This window comes from Oncorhynchus clarkii, chromosome 24, assembly GCF_045791955.1.
Source record: "Oncorhynchus clarkii lewisi isolate Uvic-CL-2024 chromosome 24, UVic_Ocla_1.0, whole genome shotgun sequence".
Taxonomy (NCBI): domain Eukaryota; kingdom Metazoa; phylum Chordata; class Actinopteri; order Salmoniformes; family Salmonidae; genus Oncorhynchus; species Oncorhynchus clarkii.
This window is the reverse complement of record NC_092170.1, coordinates 11616584-11633641: the sequence shown is the minus strand read 5'-3', so window position 1 is coordinate 11633641 and position 17058 is coordinate 11616584. Positions and strand designations below refer to the sequence as shown.

The 17058-nt window shown below is 47.5% G+C and overlaps 1 protein-coding gene across 4 annotated transcripts in view; it reads left to right on the top strand.

Annotated features, from left to right (window-relative positions):
- LOC139383179 (alpha-actinin-4) overlaps positions 1-16800 on the top strand; it is a 46402-nt gene extending 29602 nt beyond the window's left edge. Inside the window, exons 3-22 of one of the 4 annotated variants that reach the window (XM_071127571.1) lie at positions 347-466; positions 1246-1332; positions 2360-2447; positions 3021-3099; positions 3181-3262; positions 7135-7220; positions 8186-8278; positions 8573-8803; positions 9144-9291; positions 9656-9806; positions 9974-10082; positions 10298-10438; positions 10862-11044; positions 11277-11411; positions 11664-11843; positions 12299-12445; positions 13607-13687; positions 14072-14137; positions 14502-14660; positions 14803-16800. In XM_071127571.1, coding sequence (XP_070983672.1) covers positions 347-466; positions 1246-1332; positions 2360-2447; positions 3021-3099; positions 3181-3262; positions 7135-7220; positions 8186-8278; positions 8573-8803; positions 9144-9291; positions 9656-9806; positions 9974-10082; positions 10298-10438; positions 10862-11044; positions 11277-11411; positions 11664-11843; positions 12299-12445; positions 13607-13687; positions 14072-14137; positions 14502-14660; positions 14803-14961 — 2525 coding nt within the window. In that variant the 3' untranslated portion in view covers positions 14962-16800. Of the gene's footprint in view, positions 1-346; positions 467-1245; positions 1333-2359; positions 2448-3020; positions 3100-3180; positions 3263-5840; positions 5927-7134; positions 7221-8185; positions 8279-8572; positions 8804-9143; positions 9292-9655; positions 9807-9973; positions 10083-10297; positions 10439-10861; positions 11045-11276; positions 11412-11663; positions 11844-12298; positions 12446-13606; positions 13688-14071; positions 14138-14501; positions 14661-14802 lie in introns of all 4 variants that reach the window. The other 3 variants (XM_071127570.1, XM_071127573.1, XM_071127572.1) reach the window with 3 other exon arrangements.
- Positions 16801-17058: the final 258 nt, after the last annotated feature.

Sequence of the window (17058 nt, the reverse complement as noted above, 5' to 3'; positions counted from 1 at the left end):
CAATATACTGTTGCTTGGGCTTTGGTCAAAAGTAGTGCACTATGTAGGGGTTAGTGTACCATTTGGGTAGACCGAGTGCAGTGCCAGAAACAGACTCTCTAAAGTACTAGTGTCTCCTGTTCTTTTGATACCTTTTCATCTAAGTAGTCTGGTCGTAGGCCATGGCTTTGGCCCTGTAGATGTTGTCTGTTTTGACTAGCAGCCCTGTGGAGAGTGATACTGTGACTTTAAAAGGAGCTGTGCCTGTCTGTTTTGCTGAGCCAGTGGAAAGGGCTGTTTTTGTCATGGGACTCTGGGCTCACTGCATTTTGTTTGCCTGTTTGTGTCCGTGTGTGTTCATCCACAGGGGAACGGTTACCTAAGCCCGAGAGAGGCAAGATGAGGGTCCACAAGATCAACAACGTTAACAAAGCGCTGGACTACATCGCCAGCAAGGGGGTCAAGCTGGTGTCCATTGGTGCAGAGGGTCAGTTTAGCTACCACACACACACACACACACACACACACACACACACACACACACACACACACACACACACACACACACACACACACAAAGAGCACAACTCCAAAGCTCACAGCATCCTGCCAAATACATCTCCCACTTGGGAGCAAAGGCATTTGGCTGGAGAGGGAGGGAGCTCTGGGGGAGGGGCCCTTCACAAGGCCAGTAAATCAGGAGGAGAAACGGCTGTGCGCGCCCGACTCTGACGGTGCGACAGTGACCTTTCTGCTCCAGCTATCATGACAAACGGCCCTGCCAGCCTCCACTCCTCATTCCTACTGCATGATACACACAGCCCATTTGACATCGCTCCAGTTTAGCCCTCTATCCCCCACCACCCAGACCAGCAGCCTACCACCCTACACCACCAAAGAACAAATGGCGAGACCGAGGCAGGCAGAGAGGGGGATATAAACTAAGTGACTGATTCAATGTTGAAGCGTTGGATGTTCACAGGGGGACAGGCAAAACCATTGTCTCTTATCTGTTCAAAGCCACCGCAACAACTTGGGACATTGCTTGAATGCATTATGCATGCCTCACCCAGCCAGATTTGTATTTACACTGTAAATTACATATATTTGAAGTTCACAAACATATGCAGAACTAGTCCCAGATCTGTTTGTGCTATTATGACAAGTTGTTGACGTGACAGAACAAACAGATCTGGGTTCAGGCTAATTCATAACTGAGTTGATCTTTTATTGTATTTATGAGTGATATCCCCTTTTTCCTCTTAGAAATTGTGGATGGCAACGCCAAGATGACCCTGGGCATGATCTGGACGATCATCCTCCGCTTCGCCATCCAGGACATCTCCGTGGAAGGTCAGTCTCTCTCCTTTCAAATCTCTCTTCTCCTTCACCCCTTCCCCACTAGACAGCTAAGGTTGGTTTAGAAAACAAAACTTTGCTTTGTTCTTCCTCAATTTTTTTTGAGGAAGAACCTGGGGGATGTCACTGTCCTTAAATCATATTCATTGATCCATTGCTGCTCTATGTTCTTATGCCACTAACCGAGCAGGCATTTTCCTATTCTTTCACACACACACACACACACACACACACACACACACACACACACACACACACACACACACACACACACACACACACACACACACACACACACACACACACACTCCTACTCTTACTCAAAACAGCTGTGCTGAGGAGATTCCACAGGTTAATGCAACTGGGTCTCTCAGATACAATACACACTCACACACACTAAAAACAACTCACCTGCTCTGTTCTGCTGAGACCACAGGAGGTTGAGTGCGCCTTGCCAAGTGAGTACAAGTCTGGCCTACATGCCTGCTCTGCTCTCCTCTCACTGGCACTTGACTAAGACAGACAATGGCAGGAGAGATCGTTCACCCTGGCTTCCCCAGCTCCGCTGCACTCATCTGTGACCGGGAGAGAAGTTAAACACGTTAGCCATCTATAATGTACACTCCAACTCAGTGGAAACTAGGTCTAGGCTGCATCTGACTCTGAAATGGCACCCTATTCCTATAGGGCTCCTGGTAGTGCACTATATAGGGAAGAGGGCTCTGGTCAAAAGTAGTGCGCTATATAGGGAAGAGGGCTCTGGTCAAAAGTAGTGCGCTATATAGGGAATAGGGTGCCATTTGGACATACATAGACCCCTCAAATTCACATTTGGACTTCGAAGCCAGTTCCACTGCCTTTTTTCATTGTTCCCCTCTAATCAGGACCTGATTTAGACCTGGGACACCAGGTGGGTGCAATAAATTATCAGAGAGAACAGATCCAGCAGTACTCTGGACCTCCCGGTTAGGACTTGAATATCCCTGCCATAGACTTATCAAACTCCTTCTCCCCTTTCCAGAGACCTCTGCCAAGGAGGGCCTGCTCCTGTGGTGCCAGAGGAAGACTGCGCCCTACAAGAACGTCAACGTGCAGAACTTCCACATCAGGTAGCCTACGTGTACACACACACACATGCACAGCCTCGACAGCAGCTAGACGTCATGCCTGACAACAGACCCTGAGACCGGAACAGGCTATAGTATTTCTCCAGACATTTTTTGACCTCTGAAAAATTCCACACTAGTGAAGCCAGTTCAAACATTGCATCACTCACACACTCCAGGAAACTCTACCAGCTCTTCTAGAAAGACTGCCCCCTGCTGGTGAAACGTAGGATAGACGTTAGAAGTATGTGCGTATTTTATGGATGTGCAGCATAGAACTATCCCATTTTTTGTATTTTATTATTATTTAAAAAAAAATGTGCCACCCCCCCTTTTTCGGGGGAGGCGAAAGTTGAGTCATGCATCCTCCGAAACATGACCCGCCAAACCACGCTCCTTACCACCCGCCTGCTTAACCCGGAAGCCAGCCACACCAATGTGTCGGAGGAAACACCGTCAAACTGTCGACCGAAGTCAGCCTGCAGGTGCCCGAACCTGAGTCTGTAGTGATGCGATGCAGTGCCGTCGACTCTCTCTGATCTCTCTCTCTCTTCTCTCTCACTCTCATATTGACAGCTGGAAGGATGGCCTTGCCTTCAACGCTCTGATCCACAGACACAGGCCAGAGCTCATTGACTACGACAAGCTAAGGAAGGTGAGTGGATCAGCACACACCTCACTTTGATTGCATGACATGTCCGTGGCTTGTTTTCTCACCCTCTGATTGGTTGCTCAGGATGACCCCTTGACCAACCTGAACAATGCCTTTGAGGTGGCTGAGAAGTACCTGGACATCCCCAAGATGATGGATGCTGAAGGTATGCACAGGGCACAGTTGCTACAATCACACACAGCAGGAGTGTTTCTGCATATTCATACTGTATTCATTCATCTGACTACTCTTGCATCCCAAGACTCCATGACTCCAGTGTGCAGGTGGATGTGTTGTGACATCACGGCTGCTGTGGTCACCCTTACACACAGACCGTTAGCCTCAGCCCCCCTCCTCCCTCTCCCTCCCTTAATCCTTCTCACTGTTTTTTCTGTTGGATTGTCCCTCCCCTATTTCCCTTGTCTGTGTGATCACAATTCTATCCTCCAGTTTGTATAACTGTCCCTGTGTCTCCCTGTGTGTATAACTGTCTCTGCCTGTGTGTCTCCCTGTGTATATAACTATCCCTGTCTGTGTCTCCTTCTGTGTATAACTGTCCCTGCCTGTGTGTCTCCTTCTGTGTATAACTGTCCCTGCCTGTGTGTCTCCTTCTGTGTATAACTGTCTCTGCCTGTGTGTCTCCCTGTGTGTATAACTGTCTCTGCCTGTGTGTCTCCCTGTGTGTATAACTGTCCCTGCCTGTGTGTCTCCCTGTGTGTATAACTGTCTCTGCCTGTGTGTATAACTGTCCCTGTCTGTGTGTATAACTGTCTCTGCCTGTGTGTCTCCCTGTGTGTATAACTGTCTCTGCCTGTGTGTCTCCCGGTGTGTATAACTGTCTCTGCCTGTGTGTCTCCCGGTGTGTATAACTGTCTCTGCCTGTGTGTCTCCCGGTGTGTATACAGTGCCTTGCGAAAGTATTCGGCCCCCTTGAACTTTGCGACCTTTTGCCACATTTCAGGCTTCAAACATAAAGATATAAAACTGTATTTTTTTGTGAAGAATCAACAACAAGTGGGACACAATCATGAAGTGGAACGACATTTATTGGATATTTCAAACTTTTTTAACAAATCAAAAACTGAAGAATTGGGCGTGCAAAATTATTCAGCCACTTTACTTTCAGTGCAGCAAACTCTCTCCAGAAGTTCAGTGAGGATCTCTGAATGATCCAATGTTGACCTAAATGACTAATGATGATAAATACAATCCACCTGTGTGTAATCAAGTCTCCGTATAAATGCACCTGCACTGTGATAGTCTCAGAGGTCCGTTAAAAGCGCAGAGAGCATCATGAAGAACAAGGAACACACCAGGCAGGTCCGAGATACTGTTGTGAAGAAGTTTAAAGCCGGATTTGGATACAAAAAGATTTCCCAAGCTTTAAACATCCCAAGGAGCACTGTGCAAGCGATAATATTGAAATGGAAGGAGTATCAGACCACTGCAAATCTACCAAGACCTGGCCGTCCCTCTAAACTTTCAGCTCATACAAGGAGAAGACTGATCAGAGATGCAGCCAAGAGGCCCATGATCACTCTGGATGAACTGCAGAGATCTACAGCTGAGGTGGGAGACTCTGTCCATAGGACAACAATCAGTCGTATATTGCACAAATCTGGCCTTTATGGAAGAGTGGCAAGAAGAAAGCCATTTATTAAAGATATCCATAAAAAGTGTAGTTTAAAGTTTGCCACAAGCCACCTGGGAGACACACCAAACATGTGGAAGAAGGTGCTCTGGTCAGATGAAACCAAAATTGAACTTTTTGGCAACAATGCAAAACGTTATGTTTGGCGTAAAAGCAACACAGCTGAACACACCATCCCCACTGTCAAACATGGTGGTGGCAGCATCATGGTTTGGGCCTGCTTTTCTTCAGCAGGGACAGGGAAGATGGTTAAAATTGATGGGAAGATGGATGGAGCCAAATACAGGACCATTCTGGAAGAAAACCTGATGGAGTCTGCAAAAGACCTGAGACTTGGACGGAGATTTGTCTTCCAACAAGACAATGATCCAAAACAAAGCAAAATCTACAATGGAATGGTTCAAAAATAAACATATCCAGGTGTTAGAATGGCCAAGTCAAAGTCCAGACCTGAATCCAATCGAGAATCTGTGGAAAGAACTGAAAACTGCTGTTCACAAATGCTCTCCATCCAACCTCACTGAGCTCGAGCTGTTTTGCAAGGAGGAATGGGAAAAAAATTCAGTCTCTCAATGTGCAAAACTGATAGAGACATACCCCAAGCGACTTACAGCTGTAATCGCAGCAAAAGGTGGCGCTACAAAGTATTAACTTAAGGGGGCTGAATAATTTTGCACGCCCAATTTTTCAGTTTTTGATTTGTTAAAACAGTTTGAAATATCCAATAAATGTCGTTCCACTTCATGATTGTGTCCCACTTGTTGTTGATTCTTCACAAAAAATACAGTTTTATATCTTTATGTTTGAAGCCTGAAATGTGGCAAAAGGTCGCAAAGTTCAAGGGGGCCGAATACTTTCGCAAGGCACTGTAACTGTCTCTGCCTGTGTGTTTCCCTGTGTGTATAACTGTCTCTGCCTGTGTGTCTCCTTCTGTGTATAACTGTCCCTGCCTGTGTGTCTCCCTGTGTGTATAACCGTCTCTGCCTGTGTGTCTCCCTGTGTGTATAACTGTCCCTGCCTGTATGTCTCCCTGTGTGTATAACTGTCCCTGCCTGTGTGTCTCCCTCTGTGTATAACTGTGGTTTCCCTACAGACATTGTGAACACTGCCCGTCCAGATGAGAAAGCCATAATGACCTATGTGTCCAGTTTCTACCATGCCTTCTCTGGAGCCCAGAAGGTACCCCTTACCCCCCCACCTGGTCCTGTCCTCCACATCTACCCCACCCTCTTCTCTCCTTTCCAGCATGGCTTTCTCCTGCAGCATTGGTGTCGGCCTCACCGGGAGCTGGTTCTGGACACTCTTCCTCACACTACACACACTAAGTCTTAGTCTCTTAATGTCTTGCTGGTAATAACAGGGCCCTCTTGCTCTTGTATAGTGGCCTGTCTATGTATAGGGATTCACTTGGAGTGGATCAGGCCCCGGGGGCCCTTCGTAGTTAAATGGATCATATACAATCAGGCCTGGGTCAGTTTGTGTCTGAGCAGAGGGTAGGCTAGTCAGAGGGACTCTTGAGAACTCTTCCTAGATGTTTTGTGTGTTTTTGATTTCACCCTCCACCACAATGCCTCTGGCTCTCTCTCTCTCGGTCTGCTGGATTCATCCTCTTATTCCTCTCCTCTCACTTTCCTCCTTACCGTTCTCTTCCTTTTCTCTCTATCCTCCTTTCACTCTTCTCTTTTCCCCGCTCTTCCTCTCCCTGTGGACTGAGAACAGGAAGCCTGCTGACGGGCATGTTTTTTAATGTCGCTGTAATTAGATTTTTATTCATTAAGAAGTTGTTTATGTGCTCCAGTCTCAGGAGAGGTGTGTGCGCATGCAGAACTGTTTACCACAGTCCCACTGTTGCCTTGACTACAGAACACCACAGTAAGCTGCTAGTGGGCCCGTGCTGGTTAACATACAGTCCTTTGGGCAATCATTTGTTCATTTTGGAAAACAATAATTAATCCAGAAACAGCATGGACATTGGTTACACTGTGTACCCTTCTCTTCAGTTTTAGGACCAGGAGGACCTTTTCTGTTATTACCAGCTTGACAGTTTAAATATTATAATCCAAATGGTGTGTGTACCAACCTCCGCATTGTGGCCCCGGCAGACCCCTCCTGTCTCCCGAGGTGGTCTCTCTCTCTCCATCTCTGTTACGCTTTTTCTCTCTTTCATTGTAACCCCACAGTGACAACCCCCCCCCCCCCCACACACACACACAGTGCATCGTAGGGGGCAGCAGCAATGGAGTCCGGCGTCTACTCCATTCACTACACCCCACCCCTCATCTCACCCCACTGTCACTGTGTGGCGGGACCCTCTGGCTTTGGGTAGCTTGGCTTCACCACTTCTCTCTCTCTCTCCCTCCGCTCACTGCCTGGCCATGGTTGTGTAGACATCGTGGGCACGCTGAGGCCTGACGAGAAGGCCATCATGACCTATGTCTCCTGCTTCTATCACGCCTTCTCTGGCGCCCAGAAGGTGAGCACCGCCACTACGCAACCTTTAACCCCTGACCTGTGTGACACCAGCCAGGGTCACTGGCAATGTCACACTGGCCAAGGATGCTCACTGACGCTTTGGGCTCACACTACACTTCTACGAAACAACAAAAAACGCTCCTCCTTCCTCTGTAACTTCCCTGTTTCAACTCTTCCCCCGTAGATTGATCATTAGCAGTGTTTCCCATAGCTACAGTTGAGGCGTTACTCTAACAAACCAGTTAAGTGACTGAAATGAGCTTCAACTGATCTGTGGGAAGCGCTGTTAACGACGGTTCAAATGTTAACACTGCAACTGTTTCAATGTGCATAGTGTTTTTCTGTGGAGATTTTACTCCGTAGTGTGTTAGGCGTTCCAAGGCATAATACAGTTTCTTACTGTTTCTTTATTTCAGTGGTTTAACTTTTAAGTCCCTAAACACGCCAGCTGATGTGGACAAACGCGGTACAGAACCAGACTGAATGCTCCCATTGTATAGGAGAAGCATGTAGCTTTTTGAGGCACAGAGTGTGAAGTTGGCACACACAGTACATGGAACTAACCATTGATAGCTGTAGCATGCTGCGTTAGCACATACCCTTACTACTTGACAGCCATCCAATGGATTTACTTATGTGCACGGTGTTTAAATAAAGTGTAAGTCACGGCTAGTGTGTGGTTTTTGTGTGTTCACTCAGTTTACGGAGTTGTTCATAGCTAAAGTGAGATCTTCCACTCCGTCTAGTTAACTCCAGTTGCGTAAGGCCAGCACACGGTACATAGTACCTTCAGTTTGAGCTTGCACTGCATTTGTCTTTGACTGGTAGACAGCTGATCTGAATTGTACATTTGACCCCACTCTGGTAAAAGCCACACATTTGTGCACATGCTCCTTGACGTTGGCGACCTAATCCATAACAAGCAACCTGTGTATTTGCACTGCTGACGATTCTCATCTGTGATAGGCTGAGACTGCAGCCAATAGGATCTGCAAGGTGCTGGCTGTCAACCAGGAGAATGAGCACCTGATGGAGGACTACGAGAAGCTGGCCAGTGACGTGAGTAGTACACCACTGTCTGTACCTCCCTCCCTCCTCACCACACGTCTACTGTCTGTCAGTGAGAAATGTTGCTCTGTCCCTCTGATGGGCTGTCCATGTTTCCTAGCTCCTCTAGTAACTTCCATAGGGGTTATTTCCTCTCATCACCTCCAAATAGGAAAATTCTCCACTAAACTTCCCATAAAGCTTATGCAGTTTTATTCATATCTCCCATTAAAAACATCTGCCCTCCTTTCTCTCACACTTATCTCTGTTATTAGTATCACTCCATCCCCCTCTACTCTGCCCTAGCTGTTGGAGTGGATCCGCCGGACCATCCCGTGGCTGGAGAACCGGGCTCCAGAGAAGACCATGGCCGAGATGCAGCAGAAGCTGGAGGACTTCCGGGGCTACCGCCGCGTCCACAAGCCCCCCAAGGTGCAGGAGAAGTGTCAGCTGGAGATCAACTTCAACACCCTGCAGACCAAGCTGAGGCTGAGCAACAGGCCCGCCTTCATGCCCTCCGAGGGACGCATGGTGTCGGTGAGTGGGACTGGCGGACAGGCGCATGGAGACGGTTTAAACATGTAGTTGTACCAAGTTGTACCAATGACGTAATCCATATCTATTGGACAATTCACATGTCCATCCTGAAACTCTTCTGTGTTGTTTCACTATCATTATTCTTTACATCATTATAATAGTTAACGTTATTGTCCCACAATGGGAAATTGGCTTGCGACAGTTTAAAAAGACATGACAACATGACTTCTAACACCAAATACATCTATAAACAAATTGCACTAGAGAGAGTAATGCTGTTATACAGTGTAGTGTTCTTTCTAGTGTATGGTGGATCAGTGTCCTCTCTCTCTGGCTGCAGGATATCAACGGGTCGTGGCACAACCTGGAGGGGGCGGAGAAGGGCTACGAGGAGTGGATGCTCAACGAGATCCGTCGCCTGGAGAGACTGGACCACCTGGCTGAGAAGTTCCGTCAGAAAGCCACCATCCACGAGTCCTGGACCGATGGTATTGAAACACTAGTTACTGTACAGACAACACTGCCCCTTTCCCTCACTCTACCTTAGGGTCGCAAAATTCCAGTGGCTTTCCCAGATTTTCCAGAACTCGTTTCTGGAGGATTCTGGATTTCCTGCTTGTTCCCTGCTGATTCTGGGTTTCCTGCTTGTTCCCTGCTGATTCTGGGAATCTTCCAACTGGGATTTCTGGAGAACTTTATAATTTGTGGAAAGTTACAGGAATTTTGCAACCGTACTGTACCTAGACACTTGTTGATTCCCCTGCTTTAACTATATTGATAATATATTGAAGAAGTAAGGGTTTTGAGTGAGTTGGTTTGGATATCTGTCTTTAACCCCCCTTCCTTCCCCAGGTAAGGAGGCCATGCTAACCCAGAAGGACTATGAGACAGCCAGCCTGTCGGAGGTCAAGGCTCTGCTGAGGAAACACGAGGCGTTTGAGTCTGACCTGGCCGCCCACCAAGACCGCGTGGAGCAGATCGCTGCCATCGCACAGGAACTCAAGTAAGAGACCTGGAGGGATTTGAGGAGTCTATGGAGGGAAGGAGTAAATCGGGGAGGGGGGTGAATGGTGAAATAATCCAGGAGAATACAAGGATGGAGATTGTGGTCAGGTTGATTAGGACTCGTGTAAAGATAATAATTCCACGTATGTGTTCCCTGTGCCTCAGTGAGCTGGACTACTACGACTCCCCTAGTGTGAACACCCGCTGTCAGAAGATCTGTGAGCAGTGGGACGCCCTGGGTTCTCTCACCCAGAGCCGCAGGGAGTCTCTGGAGGTACACCCCCGACCAGCCACCTTTCACACACTCCCATCTACTCATACATGACACGCTTCTAAGGTCATGACAAGGACACGTTTACACTTCAGAAATGTGTAGACACACACAGACTTTCTACCAGGGTTCCCTTACCCCACTTCTGTCTCATGTTCAATCCCTGTCAGATTGTAGTGTTCCCAGCAGGTACCTGACCCCAGTCTCTCCCCCCACAGAGGACAGAGAAGCAGCTGGAGTCCATTGACGAGCTGTACCTGGAGTACGCCAAGAGGGCGGCACCCTTCAACAACTGGATGGAGGGGGCCATGGAGGACCTGCAGGACATGTTCATCGTTCACAACATCGAAGAGATCCAGGTAAAAGACATGGGGACACCGTCACCAACCGTTTGCTGCTTTACGTCCCCAGAGGGTCTCCACTACCACAATGTATCATCATGACCTGTGCTGTTAACAGTAGGTTGTCAATGAACTTGTCATTTAGTCTCATACTGGGTAACGAACGTTTGGAATGACTGGAAATTCGACCAGTACAGTAGCAATGCTACCGTACCTGTGGACTTCCAGTCATTGCGCTAACGCTACTTAGCTTTGGCTTGTGAAAATACTGGTAACGTCCTTCACGCTGCACGTATGGTATCCACGGGTTCATCTGACTGATATGGGTACGTACTGTGATACCATGCAGATCTCTTTTTTCATCTGTCCATTCCCTCTGTCCACCTCATTTCCCATCCTTCTCCTTCGTTTCTCTCTCCCTTCCCCTCCTCTCTCTTACAGGGTCTAATCACAGCCCATGAGCAGTTCAAGTCTACCCTCCCAGAGGCCAACAAGGAGCGGGAGGCCATCCAGGCCATTCAGGCCGAGGTGCAGAAGATTGCCCAGTACAACGGCATCAAGCTGAGCGGGGGCAACCCCTACACCACCATCACACCCAAGAGTATCGACGACAAGTGGCACAAGGTGTGTGTGTTCAATGTGTACCTGTGGCTGTATGTTCATATACTCTGCGACGTGTGCTTTTGACAGTTTTAATTGAATCCAAATCATTCATATATATTTATTTTTACCTTGTGGTTGTTAATAACCTACCTAAAACAGGCTCCTGAGTGAGCCTCAGCCTTGTGGCATTGCTGCTGCTATGGGAATGTGTGTCCTGGCCTGACTGGCGCCCCCATCTGGTGTGTGTTTGTAGGTGGAACAGCTGGTGCCCCAGCGTGACCGGGCCCTGCAGGAGGAGCTGGCCAAGCAGCAGTCTAACGACCACCTGCGCCGCAAGTTTGCCAACCAGGCCAACATCGTCGGGCCCTGGATACAGACCAAAATGGAGGTACAGCAAAGGCACAGACCCATACTACATAAGATTGACCCAGCCCTGTTACAGTCATTAGCTCTATTGACTCTGTGCCTCCTGGGTCGTGTTCATAATGGCAGTCAACAGAAAATGTTTTGTAACTTAAAACTAAATTGAGCATCCAGGTTGACCCTTCCTGTTTTCTTCCGTTTGGTGCCTAGTGAATACACGCCGGCCCTGGCCTTTTGGTGATCTGATCCGTGAATATTTGTGTGTGTGTGTGTGTAGGAGATTGGGCGGATATCCATTGAGATGAATGGAACTCTGGAGGACCAGCTGGTGAACCTGAGAGAGTATGAGCAGAGCATCATAGAGTACAAGCCCAACATCGACCAGCTGGAGGGAGACCATCAGCTCATCCAGGAGGCCCTCATCTTCGACAACAAATACACCGCCTACACCATGGAGGTAGCTACACACAACACTGACTTTTTTCTGCAGCCCAAATGGCCCCCTATTCCCTTTATAGTGTGCTACTTTTGACCAGGGCTGGTAATAAAAGTAGTGCACTATGTAGGGATTAGGGGCCATTTGGGATGCTATCCTGCTCTGTCTGTTGGTTATTTTTCTATCTGATATAGGTCACTATTTTTAACCTTTATTTTCTCTGATTTTCATCTGTTCGATGTTAATTTTTTAGTGACCTGTTTATTTTACCAGGTGGGTCAGTTGAGAACAAATTTTTATTTACAATGACAGCCTGGAGGTTTTTTCTTTCCTCCCTCTATTAGATCTGTTTGTCCGTTCGTCTCTGTTCTACATGTTACACTTGTTACCATCTCTCGTCCTTACTCAGTACGGTTTCTTCTGGTTAACCTTCAACATATATTCTCTCTCTCTCTCCATCTTTCCCTGCATCCCAGCACCTGCGGGTGGGCTGGGAGCAGCTCCTCACCACCATCGCCCGCACCATCAACGAGATCGAGAACCAGATCCTGACCCGCGACGCCAAGGGTATCAGCCAGGAGCAGCTGCATGAGTACCGCACTTCCTTCAACCACTTTGACAAGGTCAGGGGTCAACATGCGGGATCATGCGAAAGGGCGCAGGAGGGCTTCTTTTTGTGTATAATAACAGTTTATTTTTTATGTCTGCGAGAAGGCTGTGATTGCCACCAGCTTTTTCAGTTGTGTCTTACTGGAAGAGGGGTTTACTCTTAACTCCTGTATGTGCAGATTCTTAAGTCTTATGCCTAGTACTTAAGTCCCCCCTCTTATTTCAGAAGGGAAACTCCGGTGGGAGTAAGGCATGGACTAGACTTGTGAGGATGAACCTGTTTGTTGACATTCACAGGTGGAACTAGTATTGTTTCACCATGGGTTTGAGAGGGCTGGTGCTGTGTAGAGTGGAGCTGAGTGCACTGGGGGGGGGGTTAACCCCTGAGTTCACCTCACCCATCCCACAACACCATACCTCATCACTTCACCTCAGTCCTTATGTATGCCGTGTTTGGCTCAGCATCAAGACACAGGCTGCGTCCCAAATGAGACCATATTCCCTATATAGTGCAGTGCTTTGACCAGGGCCCATATGGCTGTTACTCTGAGGTCCAGACAACTGCTGGTTTTCTGTTCTACCTGAGAATTAATCCACACACCTGGTGTCCCAGGTCTAAATCAGTCCCTGATTAGAGGGGAACAGTGTCATGTATTGTATAAAGCAGTGGAACTGCCTTCAGATTTGAATATCAGGGTTCTAGGGAATAGAGTGCCATTTGGAATACAGCTGTCCTGTCACTAGCACTATGGTGATCTTCCAGGACTTGTCATTTACATAAAGGTGTGTGTGTGTGTGTGTGTGTGTGTGTGTGTGTGTGTGTGTGTGTGTGTGTGTGTGTACAGACAGACGATTAAACAGTGCTTGTGTATTGCGGATGTGTTCCTAAGCACTTACAGAACATTACCTTCGCTCTCCTTTGGAGACACTGGCCCCTCATGGTCACTGGTGTACCTGTCATCGTGTCTAGGATCACGGATGTCTTTTCCCCATAAGCTGTTGTCATTGTGTAACATCTAACATCCGTTTGTCTGTGTCTGTCTGTCCATCACCCTCATCTTGCATGCCATGATCCCATCACCTGACCACTCCCACCTGGCATCCTTCTGTGCTTGGTCCAACCTGGTGTCCATCATCGCGGTGTGTGCTGTAATTGGCTGGTGGTGACCTCACAGGACCACAGCGGGGCCCTGATGGCTGAGGAGTTCAAGGCGTGCCTGATCAGCCTGGGCTACGATGTGGAGAATAACAAAGCGGTAAGGAGCACAGACAAGCTGGGTTGGGAGCGGAGCAGAGAGTTACCCGTCTAAACTGCTCTCTTCCTGGCTCTTTCCTTGCCTGTGCTGTCATTCACCCTCATTTCACCCACTGGCCTCCGCCTCGGCTCCGACACTGCTGGTTTGTTTTACCTTGATTTGACTCGTCTCTCTTATAACGTTGGTTTTTCTTCTTTTCTTTTTTCACTTCCCTCACATTACTCACCTCTGCACCTCACCTCCTGTGTTCCTCCTCTTCCCATGCTTCGATCTGCTCATGTCTTCCTCACTTAATTTTCTGTCCTCTTCAAATTCACACTCCCTCTATTGCTCTTCTTTTCCTTCCATATCTGTTCCTCTCCATCTCTCGGCCCCTGGGAACAGAAGCGCACAGGGCAGATGGACATGGACAATTACCGCGCTCTGCTCGTTGCGACTGGAAACAGCCTGGTACTGCCTGCCGCTTCTCTCTGCTCTCTCTCTCTCTCTCTCTCGCTCTCTCTCTCGCTCTGTCTTTTTCTCCCTCCATCTTGAGTTTAGAGTAAGACCCTTACTGTTGTAGCTACTATGACATGGTAAGTTTAATGTGTAGTAACTGTCTCTTGTAACACAATCCCTCTTAACAACCCTGCCCCTAAGCAGATATTAACACAATCTTTATCGTTGAGGCTTGTTGTCAAATTCAACTCAAATGGACAAGTTGTATGTTTAATTAGTGGTAATATTGCTCAGAGGTTGGTCATTGGTCAATGATGCCCTCGATTTCCTATTTTTGTCTGGGTTAAACTGTTCTTCCTGTGGTGGTGGTTTCCAGGGCGATGCTGAGTTTGCCCGCATCATGGGCATAGTGGACCCCAACAACAGCGGAGCTGTCACCTTCCAGGCCTTCATAGACTTCATGTCCCGGGAGACCACGGACACCGACACAGCCGACCAGGTCATCGCCTCCTTCAAGATCTTGGCTGCAGACAAGGTGGGGGTGGAATGGTATTGGGCTTTGTGTGTGTGTGTGTGTGTGTGAGAGATAGTTGTGTAATAATTGTTTGTCTACTTCAGCTATCACTCCGTTATTCACCGTCCCTCCCGCTCTTCCCATCTCCCTCTCTCTCTGTCAGAACTTCATCACGGCTGAGGAGCTGAGGCGTGAGCTGCCTCCAGACCAGGCAGAGTACTGCATCGCCCGCATGGCGCCCTACTCGGGCCCCGACGCGAAGCCCGGAGCTCTCGACTACATGTCCTTCTCTACCGCCCTCTACGGGGAGAGTGACCTCTAGGAGCACACCACAGGGGGGAAGGATGGGGACGGGATGAGGTTTGGGGTGGAAGGGGGGTACATAGAGGCTTGCCAGGCCCAATGCAGAGCAGACGCACTCCACCCCTCTAGATATAGCCTGCAGTCACTGAGAGCAGTAGGAGGAGAGAAGAGGGGAGTGAGTCTGCAGCCAGTGGATTGATTGGCTCTGTAGAAGAGGGAGGGGCTACAGTTGGAGAGTCCTGGGAAGTGATTGGTGGACAGCTCTACTGCTCTCTCTAATTTCTGGTCCCGCAGTGCCCTTGAGTGCAGGTTTTCATCTCAAACTCGTTGGCTGTTACAAGCGTTTAATGAGTGCAACTTTGTTCACAGAACTAGAATCAAATGCACATCATGTTATGGGGTGAAAACAAGCAACCACAGGTGCGCTTCTGGGTCAGAATGGAATGAGGAGTCCCATCTTCACCCTCTGCCTTGGGGACCGGGTACAAGATATTCTGATTCTTATACAACATTTTTTGTTTGTTTATTTTATCTTGCTGGGAGGGGTGGGGGGGTTGCGTATTAGAACACAGAGACATATGAAGTGGGGGGGGGGGGGGGGGGGGGGGTTGAACAGAGAATAATGACATGTACCCGTACCACATTTTGCTGGATAATTGGAACTTGGATTGCTAACCTCAACTCTTTCCTTTTCCTGTTTGTTTGTTTCTTTTCTCCGGCAAATGTGAGTAATTGGGTTCAGTGCTGTACATACTTATTTTTTCAGTACGCAACACAGTCAGAATACTCATCGCAGGCTTGTAGGGCAAAACAAGTGGCATTTTTAAAAGGAAAAACAACAAATGGCAAAGGAAAACAAATAGCAGTTGACACATTGAGTACCGTAGATAGGTTTGAGTTACTGTGAGTCTCCATTTGGGTAAAGTTTTATTTTTGTTATATTTCTTTTCAACGGTCAAATATGGAATCCTGTCGGATTGAAGATATGGTGATAATGGTGAATTTAGTTGGAGGAGGTATATGTGAGGCCTTTATAGCTTCTATGTAAACATCACATGACACTTGACACAAACATGTTGGCATTTATGAAACTTTGCTTTCGTGGTATATCACTTTGACATGGAGGCATATAAGATGCTCTTGTTCACCCAATCTATTCATTTATTATAGTTTCAACTGAAGAACATATAAAAGAATATCAGGTCATGTAAAGCTTACATGGACAAAGTGAAGGCCCACCACTATCCTCAGTTGAATTGTTTCTGTAGGGACACCACTTTAGAGAGTTCCCCGAGGAAGTTGGAAACAATGAGAGTACTAAAAATGTGCCTGTTCGTGGCTACAGCCCTGTCTCTCACTCTTTCATCCCTCCATCTCCTTGTCTGTCTTCTCTCTGCAGCAGGACAGGCAGGGACCCAGTGTAAAGGAGGGCAAAGGGAGGGGGCCAGAGTCTTAATCAACATTCCATTATGTCTTAAATAAAAGGAAATGACTGACTACCAATCTATGCAATCGTCTATATCCAATATCACAGAGTTCAGAGAGATGGCAGGAATTGATTTGAAGAAATTGACTAAATTAAGTGCAAGACGTTTGTTTTATTTCTTTAATATTTGTAAATGAGAGGGGTTGAGGAGCTTAGGGGGAAGCGAGTAAGAGGGACTGGAGGAAAATAAGAATTGGGCCAAAAGCTCGTACTTTCACATGCCTGGTTGGAAAGCATCGAACTTTGGAATTGTGATTTCTTCATTTTTGTGCTCTTTAATATCAAACCTTATCTGCTGTACTGGAAACTGCAAAACGGCCTTCTGTCTAAAAGTGAATTTCACAAGCACACATAAAGTTTCCTTATAAAATACTATGACTTGGTTGTCTTTTTTTCCCCTTCTCTATTTTCTCTCTTCTAAATATGTCTACATAGCCTATCAATCCTCTGTAATACATGTTATTGTTAGTAATATATGATTCTGGACAGTTAATGGGTCTACTCATACTACCTTTTAAAAAAAAAAGTGCATTCCTCCTGGTAGAAATAGTGAATGTCGGCTGCTTGCCCTATGGGCTGCTTAGTCTGCATGGTTATGTCCACGTGAGGGAGACGTAGCCTAGTAGTCGA